At 37.3% G+C, this 12,202-nt stretch overlaps 1 protein-coding gene across 8 annotated transcripts in view; it reads right to left on the minus strand.

Annotated features, from left to right (window-relative positions):
* The window catches only part of OSBPL8 (oxysterol binding protein like 8), an 82,554-nt gene that overhangs the window by 16,919 nt on the left and 53,433 nt on the right, over positions 1-12,202 (minus strand). For all 8 annotated transcript variants that reach the window (XM_085221570.1, XM_085221557.1, XM_085221563.1 and 5 more), the window contains 5 exons: positions 11,000-11,070; positions 7,431-7,511; positions 6,440-6,541; positions 5,071-5,274; positions 492-576 (listed from right to left, as the gene is read on the minus strand). In XM_085221570.1, coding sequence (XP_085077696.1) covers positions 492-576; positions 5,071-5,274; positions 6,440-6,541; positions 7,431-7,511; positions 11,000-11,070 — 543 coding nt within the window. The remainder of the gene's footprint in view (positions 1-491; positions 577-5,070; positions 5,275-6,439; positions 6,542-7,430; positions 7,512-10,999; positions 11,071-12,202) is intronic.

Here is a 12,202-nt window from a genome sequence, read left to right on the forward strand (position 1 = left end):
TAAGGACTTCAAGGGTATGCTTAACTAATCCGCAGAAGGAAAGCAGCTACTAAGAAGGCTAAACAGTGGTCTTAAATTTTGTTTTTGTTTTCTAACCTTCCAAGGTGGTTGCATCAATATTAATACCTACCTCCTCTAAGTGATGGCATTAATAATGTGTATTTCGAGGGAATTTCTACTACTAGAACTCTGCAAAACTGCTGAATTTTATAATACACAAACACTTTCATTAGCAAGAGTCTACATTAGCATTTAAGAAAGGAACTAGTTGCAAGGAGCTCAATGACAATTTCTTCAATTCAATATTCTCCTTGAATAAGCATGAAAAACTGCTAGTACCAACACAACTGAATGCACCAAGTTAAGGAAGAGCCTTTACAAGCATGGAACTGCAATCACAGGGCTGTAATAGACAGTAAGACAAGTTAAGCAATCTCTTTCTAATGACTCACTGCTGTCTTGGGTGAAAAAATATTGAAATGCCTATTTACCATCTGATTCTGAAGCGGCTCGGATGATCAAGTAACTGCTGGGTAGTGGCTGAGTTATAGAACCAACTGCTTCACCTTTTGGACCCTTGAAATACACAAAACAAGCATCATATATTTTAATTCCATTTTAGAGTTTACCATTCATGTAACAAGCAGACACACTGCTGGCTATTTACTGTCACTCAGCAACATCTAATGAAGATATGAATGGAAAGATGGACAGCCCTCTTTTACTGGATTTCTTCTTTAAAGACATCATTCTAAGTATAGCTCCCAATTCAACCCTCTTTCTTTTAAAGAGAACAGTCATTGGGATTCAAATAATTTTTGGTGCTTTTTTTTTGTTTTGGTTTTAGGGATTTTTTTTTTTTGTTTGCTTTTAAATTAGACTTGGTATAGTAGCTTAGAAATGCTCTGCTGATGCCACTGAAAGCAAAAAGACAAAAGCATCAAAAATAAATGCTACAAGAGGAGTCACTCTCACTTTTTAAGGGATTGCAGATGGGCATAGAGAAATCAGAAGGGATGAGTTATTTCTCTTCAACTCTGCGTTTCAGATAAACAGGTAAGTTTGAAACAAAATGTATGTGTGGGGGGTATTTTAAGAGGGTTGATTTACAACAAAAGCTGTCTATCAGAAGAATCTACATCTGTAAACAACTAACCCTTCCCCTCTGGTCCTCATCCTCTCTTGATGTGAGTAGATTCCTCTCAATTCTTAAGAAGATGCTATGGTTCAGAAACCCCAAAAAGACAGAAGAGCAAGCTAAACCACTGGAGAGAGCAGGAGGCTCTCCTGAGTGATCCACTTCATGCTTCTTTTACACAAGAACATGTTTGTTATCTCAACTGCATCCTACACTCCAGAACTGCATGGCATCTGCTGTCTTCAGAAAACATGAGTCGATCAATATTTAAACAAAATTGAGGTAACTGTTCCCACTTGAACCCTAGGGCTTGCAATAGGAACTCATTCTTCTTGGCTCCCTCCTTCTCCTTTCAACCTCTCTATCACCCAACAGTCAGTCAATCCCCTCAAAAAATTTTGGTGCCTAACTGTATTTAGTGCCTACCTGTAGACTTGGTGCTTAGGAAAAACAAAACAAAACAAAAAACAACAAAAAACCAATGATAGCTAAGTCCATAAAAGACATTCAGATGCTTAAGTCCTTCTACAAAGAGAATCAGCAGGACACCAAGAATTGAGTTAAACCAAAAAAAACCATACAGGACATTAAATGCCAAAGTTTAACTTTCATTATGAAGTTTTTTTCACATTTGGAATTTAAAACAAATCCCAAAGACCCTTCCATTTCTGCCAATCTTTGCTTTGGAATAAAAAACTAAGCAAACATTTTAATGTCCCTTCAAAAAGATTTACCCATGGGAACATTAAAGTAACTGATAGGCAAAGAGGGCTGTATTAAACACACTTGAAGCTTGTTAAAAGCTGGGTTAAGCCTGCCTAATTCATGAGTTATCACAGTTTGGTCTTGACTGATTTCCCCATAGAAGCCTAATGAAAACCAGTATAAGGCTTGGAAGAGGGAATTTGAAAGCCAGCAGAAGTTTTGAGCAAAAGCAGATAATGGCAGATATTTCAGAAGCAAGCATATGAAACAGCCAGAACATTTCTGAGGGTGAGAGGCAGGTAACAAGGAGTCTTGGTGGTGCTTAGATACCCATACACATGAGTTGGTGCTGGTAAACAATGTTCAGAAACTTCTGAATAGATACAGAGTAGAAGTCACTTGGGTGTTAAAATTAAGATTCTATGTTACAGTCTCCTCCAGTGACAGGAGAGGCTCATCTATGCAAGGTGTTTGGTGAGGTGACACGTGAAGATTGGAGCTAACAAGACCTGTGAGAGACATTATGCAGAGCACTCCTGATTTTGAGGGTGGGTCGCTAAGGGTCTGGGACACTGGGGGATGCAAGGGAGAGTTCACTGCACCTCTGGGGAGAGAAGGGCTGGGAGAGATCACTGGGCACTGCACAAGGGGGATGGTACTGTGCTGTGGCTCCATGGGCACATGTGTACTGAGCAAGTGCCTCCACTATTCCAAGTCCTCAAAATTGCCAGATTACAGGATACAAAGGGCAGCACTTCTCCCATGAGAACTTTAAGGTTATGCTGCGGGCATACAGGATGCATCACTTTGTACCAAACAGATGTAATAAAGAAATGAAGGTTTGCATTTTAGTGTGTATGAGAAAGCTATACTTCCATGGGTAGCTACACAATGTACTGACTAACAGAGAGTTAATCATTAGATTGAACATTTAAGTAGGTTGATTTATTTTGAAATATTTGCTTGTGCATTTTTAATTGATTATTGTTCCAAAAGCACTTGACATTTTTCATTGTTATCAGCCATTATGACTTCAAAATCAATTTTCAGTGTATTAGTGTCCAAGACAGATGTTAGTTAGTTTTCACTTGTTAGACAACTGCATTTAAACTGATTGCACAACTACTGGAACATGAGGTAATGGGCAAATTAAAAAATTCCACTAGATTAGAAAACTTTGAAGTTCACTTTCAACAGAATATTCATGCCAACTAAACTCAAGTGCCACAAATATTCATAGAAAACAACAAAATTAGGCAGTCACACTTCACTAAATCTCTTCATGGAAAGTTATTTGTGCTAACTTCTCTAGTTAACATCTTAAAAAACTCAGCTGGCATTAGGATTGGGCACCTGAGGAAGAAAGAAGGGTCAGTGCATCAAGTACCTTAAAGTGCAGAAGGAACATCACAGACCACAACAATAGGCTTAAGGGAGCATAGTAAGTGACTGACTGCAAACTACTGTCGATGAGAATTTACAGGCTGCCAGAAGGACACACTACAGAAGGTGCGTTCAAGCAAGAAAATGTCCTGCAGTATTTATCTCTTTGTAAATATTTCTTGCAATGTCATCTTCCTACACTGATGGCAAACACAACTCATTTTGTCTTAGACTTCAACCTTGTTCTGGATTATCTACTCTGTAAATCAGTCAATTGCTATTTATGTTCATGAAAATTTACCTTACAGTAATAAATTGATTACTAGAAAGTTATAATCGACTAGGAACAGAAGGCAGAAAATAGTTTCAAACTTCAAGGCCTCTCATCTAATTAAGTCCAGTAATTCTCAATTGCAAATAGCCATACCAAAATGAACAAACGCCACTCCAGCTCTCAGCACATTTAAAATGGACAATATCAACTTGTTCAGGTTCAAAATATGACCTACCTTAAAAAAGTAAAAATCTGGAGGGGCATGTCCTCTAAATTCTAAATATCTAGTTAAAAAAACAAACAAATCCATTTCTAATTGCCAAACAATAAAGAAATATAAGATTGATTTGTGATCTTCTGCAGACAGGCCACCAGTTTGCAATGTACACATACAAGTTCATAATTAAACCACATTAACACCAAACTCTGTTGTTTTTGAAAAAGAATATGACGTTTGTGTTCTGCTAATGTGAGATCACAATTAATTAGTGAAAAGTCCTCCTAAGCAATACTGAAATAAAATCATTCAAAAGGTACGACAAATGATTTGATCTAAGTTTAGTAGATTCAGATAATACCAATAATGACAGTTATTCAGCAAAAACAGCACAGATATCAAGGATAATGCTAGCTGACCAACTCTGAGATAAGGAAGAAACAAAAACATTGCAGCATATTCTCCAGATGTGACAGCACTCACAGGTATTAACGTAAGTCTCGTACAATACAATCTCATGATTAGTACTTGTATTGAGATGTTGCAGAGAACACAATTAATTAATGACAAGGATTCTGACATTATATCACAATTTCATCTAAAGTAATTTGGGAGCTAAACACGTTCACGTGTGCTGTGCTTCCACGCCCGCTCTCCATGTGTAAACACAGAACAAGGACTACAGTAGTTAGTTTAGTAAACAATGAGTAATAGTGAACATTAAAATAAAAATTACAAAAACCTGAAATAACCCTTTGCTGTGCAGAGCACACCATGGTTATTGACACTAACAATATTATGCCATGTATGACAAAGCAAGTAGCCATCAGAATTGAAGAGAAACATTGACCTTTGTAAAATTTCAGCCAAATCCAAAGAGTACAATTAGCAATATGTGCTACTATTGTATGAGGAAGCTATTTGAATTTCTACTATCACAAGCAAATTGAACTAGGCTGACATTACATGAATATAGAGCTGGAAGCCAAGAAATGTTTATAATGCATCTGAATACCTTCATCTTTCTCAATCAATTTCCTCCTTAATTTCCTAGATTAGACTGATGTAGAATACAATATTATATACTCATTCCTTCCACTTACATAACCACCAGTGATGGCATTATCCTCTTCCTGGCATACTTCTGCACATCGTAAGTTATTTTAGTATATACAGCAGAAAAAAGCAAATATTTTTTTGCAATGAAGAAAACTACATTACGTTTTACATTCAGAATAAACAAATCATTGAAAGTTATAACAGACAACACTGTTCAACTTTCTGCTATGGCTGTCTTAACTCATAGTTGGCTAACACTGGTCATCCTTAAGAACCACACATGCTACTACTAACCTTTATAGCCCATATGGACTGCTCCAAAGGATGAAAAAGTTTGAAACAAAAGCCATCTTTTTTAGAAGGTCTCTCAATGAGTTCACAAGCATTCAGGAGCACTGTTCCCACCCACTGGCCATTCTTGGGTGTTTTGTAAACAAGCAACACTCCTGGTTTCAGTACACACCACAGTTTGGTCCAGCTTTTCAAGGTACCCCGAATCTAGAAGACAAACAGTTACAGTTACATTCCATAAACTCGGTACAAAAATCATCCCCTTCAACAAAACAGAAATCAAAATTAGACATGTTTATTTTTGTTTTATTGGAATAAAAAAAAACCCACTAAGTCTATTCAAGTTCATCCATGTTTATCAAATATAGTAAAAAGGCATAATTTAAGTGTTCATTCTTTTACTCTGTCTTGACAAGTACTTATTTTACAGAAGAATATACACACATCAAGATATGTGAAATGTGGATAGTCATCTGAAACCTCATGAATTGTTTTATTTGGAACACATTTTATCACTAGTATGTAGGCAGGATAATCTTTGGAAACATAGTTCTGGAAACAGGACAGACATCCAGTAAGAAAAATAGGATATTCACAAAATAAATTATTTACATTAGATCTGAACTTCTTAGATAAAATCTCTCACAAGGAGCTGTTAATTTCAACCCATATGTGCTATATAAGACCCTTTCGAGTCCCTGAATTCTGCACATCTGATTAAACTGCTTGTGTCATTTAATCAACTCTGGATTTAGGTTCTTCTGTCTGTAGGACTAAATGCTAAAACAACTTGTAAGCAATGTTTTAACCTGTTTACATTGATTTTGCAAAACACTGAGGAACTTCTCCTAGACAAGCTACTGTTTGGAGCTAAATATAAAAACAGGGTTTCCAAGTAGTATGTTACACGTTCAAGGCATTATGATGCTGACTGCCATCTTTAATAAATTCACTTCTCACTTTCTCTACAAGTATTAGTGGACAGTTAATCCTTAGGAGAGGAAAGGAAAATAGCCAGAAAGAAACACAAATAAATATATACCTAATATGACTAAACTACTTTCACAGTTAGTAACAAACATAACAGAGCTTCAATTCAAAGTGCAAAATAAACAGGACAAGATTGGAATAATAAAGCCAACTCATGTGAAACTAACAGCTGCACACACAAGATGCATGTGACTATGGTGAGTGCAATAAGTGGGAGCTAGGTTCCTCCATTATTCCCCTAGGAAGCGAGCACAAAGTCACAATTAGTATCTGCTGTTTGTAGAAAAACATTAACAGCAACTTCAGTTGCTGAGCCTTTTTTATTCTGGTCAGAAAGCAGTTGGCAGCTGCTAAAACTTAGATTTCACATTTAGATTCTGACCTTCAGCCAGTCAGCCATAACAATAACTGATGGGTCTGTGATTGTGCTGAGCAATTCTTTCGTAGCTCTCTTCTTTTCTTCTCTGTAATTTTTCTTTTGAACCTGTAAATAATAATAAAAATATTTATAATGCCACAGGCAAAAGCAAGTAATCACAGCACAAAAAGCCACCTACTAGTACAAACTGAGGTAAAACCTGCTGAATTCAATTTACAAGAAAGATGGAGATAAGCAGTTTTAAAACAGTATTTGAATCCAAAGTCTATACAACCATTACATACTGTTTCAAAAGCTGCTACCAACATAACAACTTTACACTCTTCTACAATTTATTTTTGATACTGAGAACTGTGAAACTCCTCTTAGAATCATGGAGTGAGATGAGATGGAGTGAACCAAAACAAACAAAAATACTCTTCCTTTGCAGGCGTATGGTACAAACCCAAACTTAGGGCTAGATTCAGATTTTTATTGGCACTTTATGTGATCAATTTTTATCCATCTCTCACTTCCCCTCCCAGCAAAAATTCAACATAATACGTATTTTTCTTTTACTGGCAAATAATGTTTTGTTTCCCCTGATGTGGTATTTAACGAACAGAGGAAGTTTAGTCTTGTTACAATGGAGAGGTAAAAAGTCAGTAAATAAAAGAACATTGGTAAAGCATGCAAACCATAGCTTTGTTATTTCACTTTGTCTTTTCATCACAGGTGTATGTCCTGAGGTCCTTGCCAAGTTGAATTATCCTATAAGCTTCTCAGTTATCCAATAATCTTATGTATTCACAAAGACTACATTATAAAAGCCCATACTTCATAACAGTACAGTAAGACTTGAAAACCCAAGAGAACCAGCAACATTAATTCTCACAGAACATGGATATTCTACAGAAGTCTCCTCACTGATTGGCATTTCTCTTCTCATCGGAAGAATGTGATTAAAATTTGTGCATGTTTATAGTCCATGAGAAGTTTTTAGACAGTAATTCACCTTGAGAGATTCCTTTTTGGTAAGTTTGCTTGAAGATAAAGAGATGTCTTTCTCAGAACCATTGAAAAGCTTGGATTCAGACTGAAATTAACAAAACATAGAATAAATACATGATAATAGATATGAGGCCATATTATGTTTCAATGTTTGAAGTGTACAGCTATGTTTCCAAACTCCCCACTCCTTTTTTCTACTATTTATCCCACTTAGTAAAACAAGGCTTGTAACAGTAACGTTCATCACCTATGGAGTCTTTTCTTCATAAGGCTTTTGTGGGGAACAAGTCTGAGATTCCTCCAGAAGTTGAAGTAAATACAGTAAATATTTAGGCTATGTATCCTGTTGCTTCACATATCACAGTCTTGACTAGGTAGGCATTACTTCAGCAGAATCCTGGTATTTAAACTCAAGAGTCATTCCTGTATCTGACATGTGAATCTCAGCATCTTCCTAACTTCACAGTTCCTCCAAATACATTGCTATACAGGCACTTACCCCATGACCCATGAAGGAAAACAGAGCCTCTTCAACCTAGAATTCAATGCTCTGCAAGTTACCAGAGTACTACTGACCACTGCTGGCACTTGTTCTTCTGCTTCCTCCCTAATGCCACGCTCTCGTTACTCTGCAAATAATCTCAGAGAAGCTCAGCATGGCAATAGGCAGGAGACAACTCAGGTTTGTTTATAAAACCCAAGTCCTCATTCATGGCAGGACAATATGCTGCCTCAGCACCACGTGATTTCTGTCACTCCCCCCACCTCCCGCGAGGTTCAAAGTTTACTTCTTGGCATCTATTGCCTACTAATTGTAAGGGAACTAGAAGGACCAAAGATTCTCCCTGGGTTACAAAGCTCTTTTCGTAAAACAAAAAGAGTATGCTGAGTTATCACACACCATTTCTATTTCAACCCAAGCGCACTGTATGGGCACCCCACTGTATAAAAATATCAGATAAATTACATAGTTGTATTTCTTTGAGCAAGTAAATATAAACTGGATTGTCAAAAACACATGTGCAACAAATGGCAAAAAGTAATTTTAAATCAAAATCATTTCAGCAGTAAGCAAATGGTCCTTAACTTCAATGTACATCTTGCAAGAAGGAAGGTTACCTCTTCATTTTATATTAAAGCTATGTCCTTAACACCGAAAATATAAGATAAGCATGCATCTTGAAATTTAATTCCAGCCCAGAAGTTAAAGAAAAGATGGTACTTTAAACGTAATAACAAGAGAAAGGAAAAATGCTTATCACTGTCACATAAGAGGTAATGAAGTCATTATGCAAGGTAGAATGGAGTAATGCAAGTAAAACATTCATAAATATTCCAGTTGCTCACTAGCAGAAAGCTAATGCAATCTAAAGTCCACACATATAAAGCCTAAACCAGTAAATATCCCAGGTTACAAAAACTCATTTTCTCAGTTATAAAGTTCACTAACATGACACTGAGTGAAAGTCCGTACTTGCCTATCCAACAGATTATGGACAGATCAGTGACAAGGATATTTTTAATCTAATGATCTTCTCATCTGCACGTGGGGGGATAGGATCAAAATTTACAAGAAAAAATCTCTTTAGTTAGAAACAAGGAGTGCTACTTCACCTCCATAGCTGGGACAGCCAGTAACCATCTTCTGCTAGCCTGAAGCTTATTGGTGGAGTATAAAGGAACTACTGGTCTTAACAAGCTCCATTGCAAAAATAAGGATAAAGAACTATATATATTAAGAGAAGTAGGAGTATCTGTCTCCTCTTGAATAGCAGAAAATCACAAAAGGAACAGTAAAGCATAAAAAGACTTATGATTCTGGAAATAATAAAGAACCACTCTAAAAAAAAAAGTAGAAGAGAAAAAACAAATTAGTCAGTCAAAAATAAATTATTAATAGAGTCTGAAATTCATCTGGGTTAAAACAGACAGTGCTATCTTATTTCCAAGACAAAAAAGATTTAGAGGTTTCTAGACCATTAAAAAAGTACTTTGACCAGAAATAAGTCAGATGATTAAGTATGCTTCCTTCATCTCCCTGATCAGGATATGTTAAATCTTACAGACACAGTTCTGTGACTTCAGATTAGGTGGAAGACAGTGACTCCAGGGGTTGCTCAGCTGTGACAGCATGGGATTGTACCAATCACAGAAACTGACCTGCTCTTTCAGAATGCAATTCTGAACACACCATTTAAGTAGGGGATGTTACCATAACCTTTACATCAGTTTGATTTTGTTCAGCACCTGTTTGATGTTTCTCTTGAAGACTCAGACATATGAAACACTGCAGAAAAACTTCTATGAAGGCCTGGAGGGCACTACCTCTCTCCTCTGGCCGAGGCTGTCTGTGCCTGGGGCAGCTCGGGGAACCTTGGGTCAGAATGCTGAGAGGAGAGCTCAGTGAGAGGCAGTCCTCTTCCCCACCTCACCCAGGAGATGGACATACGGGAGCTTGGTTCCCAGCCCCTGGTCCCAGCCCAAACCAACTTACAGCTGTGCCTAGTTTGTGCACCTAACAGACACAGCAGCTGACCCATGCATTTCAGCCCCCAGATTGGCTTTGGATCTATCTTGTCCCCACAGATTGGTGCTGTAAACTGAGCCTGGCCTACACTACCAGCCTCACTCTCCTCACCCTGCCTGTTTGTGGTAGCACCGCGCTCCTGGCTTCTGCCCTCCCCACACAGCCATGTAATGGGATCATTTAAAGATTTGAAATCTAGCTAGTGGTGATGCTTACATAAGAAAAGCAATTTAACATAGCTACTCAATTCAGCAATCAAACCATACAGAACTTTCTCCTCCACAAAATGGCATCTTTCTGCTCTTCACAGTTTTGATGAGAAAAAGACATCTGTTTTGTAAGACACTCAATTAAAAATATTTTTCTGGAATTCCACATTCTAAATATACATAGACCACTAGATGAAAATGTAGTGCTTTGACAAGCCAGGCACTCTAAGAGTTACAATAATACAGTTTTTAAAGAAAGTAGCATCAGAACAGTCTATATGATGTCTTAAAATGTAAAGCTTCTCTAACTGTTATACACAGATTTAAAAGGATTTAAGAAAGGAATAAATAGATAAGGAAGATTTTTCTCTGCATTACTATGACTTTTTACACAAATGGTTCATACTACATCAGGACCAGCAGAAAAGAACATTTTATTCTGAATGTTGATGCTATTGCAAAGTGTTCATGTAGATAAATTTGATTAGAACAAAACAAAACTCTGAAAAGAAGAAGAAAATGGGATCACTACACAGCAACAGTCTTTTTGATTGCTGAAGAAGTTCAAGTTCTCTTCCTCTTTAAACTTCAGCCATCTCAATATGCTATATTTTTGGTGACTGCTGTCTCCCAACTCGGTGCGTTCCCATTTTTCACTGCATATCAGTGAATGAACCTTTTTCACAGAGACAAAAAAGGTTCTACCATCAGTATAATACGATGAATTGACCTGGTCAATTATGAATTTGAATGAAAATCTAATACATTTGTTAAAGCAGGCACTCAACTCCTTTGCACGCTGACATTTTTAAGCCAGGCGGAGGCAGCTTTCCTTACCTTGCTTTTGGACATAGAATGTGCTGTATCCTCTTTGCTTTGTGAGGCATCATCCTTCCCTTTGTCAAAACCTTAAAGAAAAGACAGCATTGTTGCACATGATTTGAATGCACTAACTTTAACACAAGCTAGCCTTTGAAATAAACCTGCAAATAGTATTTACCATTGAAAAGTGCAAGCAAACCAGATTTTCAAACAGCTCATATATATTAGTTCATCATGTAAGTTGAAAATCAGTTACCACAGCATAGTCTGATTTAATACCTGCTAAGAAGGGAGAACAGTCCACTCTATTTAGATGATGCTGCACCCAACTCAGAGATCTAAGCAACTGAAAACATGATTAGCAAATTTTCATCCTTTTATGTCCTCAGCCTTCCCTATCTGCATACGCAGGCATGAACACAGCAGAACACTAAGAAAAGCTGGGATTGGTTTGTTCATTTCTTTAGCCAGAAATAATGGTTAAAATCCATACAATTGAAAGCAAACAGATAACATGGGTTAAGATTGCCAGTCAATTTCTCACAAGTACATGAAAAGATGGCCCACATTTGCCTTGAATTCATATTTTGGAATTCACATTGCACAGATGCAACTACGTGGCTTTATATTAAGTCACCAAAATTCTATATTTATCTTCCTTGAATGATGCATGATGTGAATCCCACACTTTCACAGTATCCAAAGAGCAAAGTGAGCCAACATCTCAGTGATTTGCTTTCTTTGAAGAAGTTGGTTTGAGCACAAGCAGTTATAAATGGCAATAAAACAAATACCTCAATGCATTTATTTTAGTTATAATGCCATCACTGACATGCCCTCCAGACATAAGGGCATAAGTGAATATCAGGAAAAAAGAAAACAGCGAAAAGCAATGCCAAAAAGCGTGTTCAGGAAACGTTTATATGCTGTACTGAGGGACATGGTTTAGTGATCAAATATTGGTGGTGGGTAGATGACTGGACTGGATGATCTTGGAGGTCTTTTCCAACCTTGGTGATTCTATGGTTCTATGACATTGCCTTGCCGCCCGGCCCACCAGAGGGCACCAGACCCACAGAGAAACGGCAGATGGACGGACAGACATTTGCTACTTTGAACCCCTGCTACAATTCAGCCCAGTGTTCAGCCACAGAAATGGGTACTTACGCCCCTGACGTGACATCGTTGATCAGAGAAACAGTGTGACTTCAGGTTCTT

Source organism: Meleagris gallopavo, chromosome 1 (genome assembly GCF_905368555.1).
Source record: "Meleagris gallopavo chromosome 1, MGAL_WU_HG_1.1, whole genome shotgun sequence".
In the NCBI taxonomy this organism is placed as follows: Eukaryota; Metazoa; Chordata; class Aves; order Galliformes; family Phasianidae; genus Meleagris; species Meleagris gallopavo.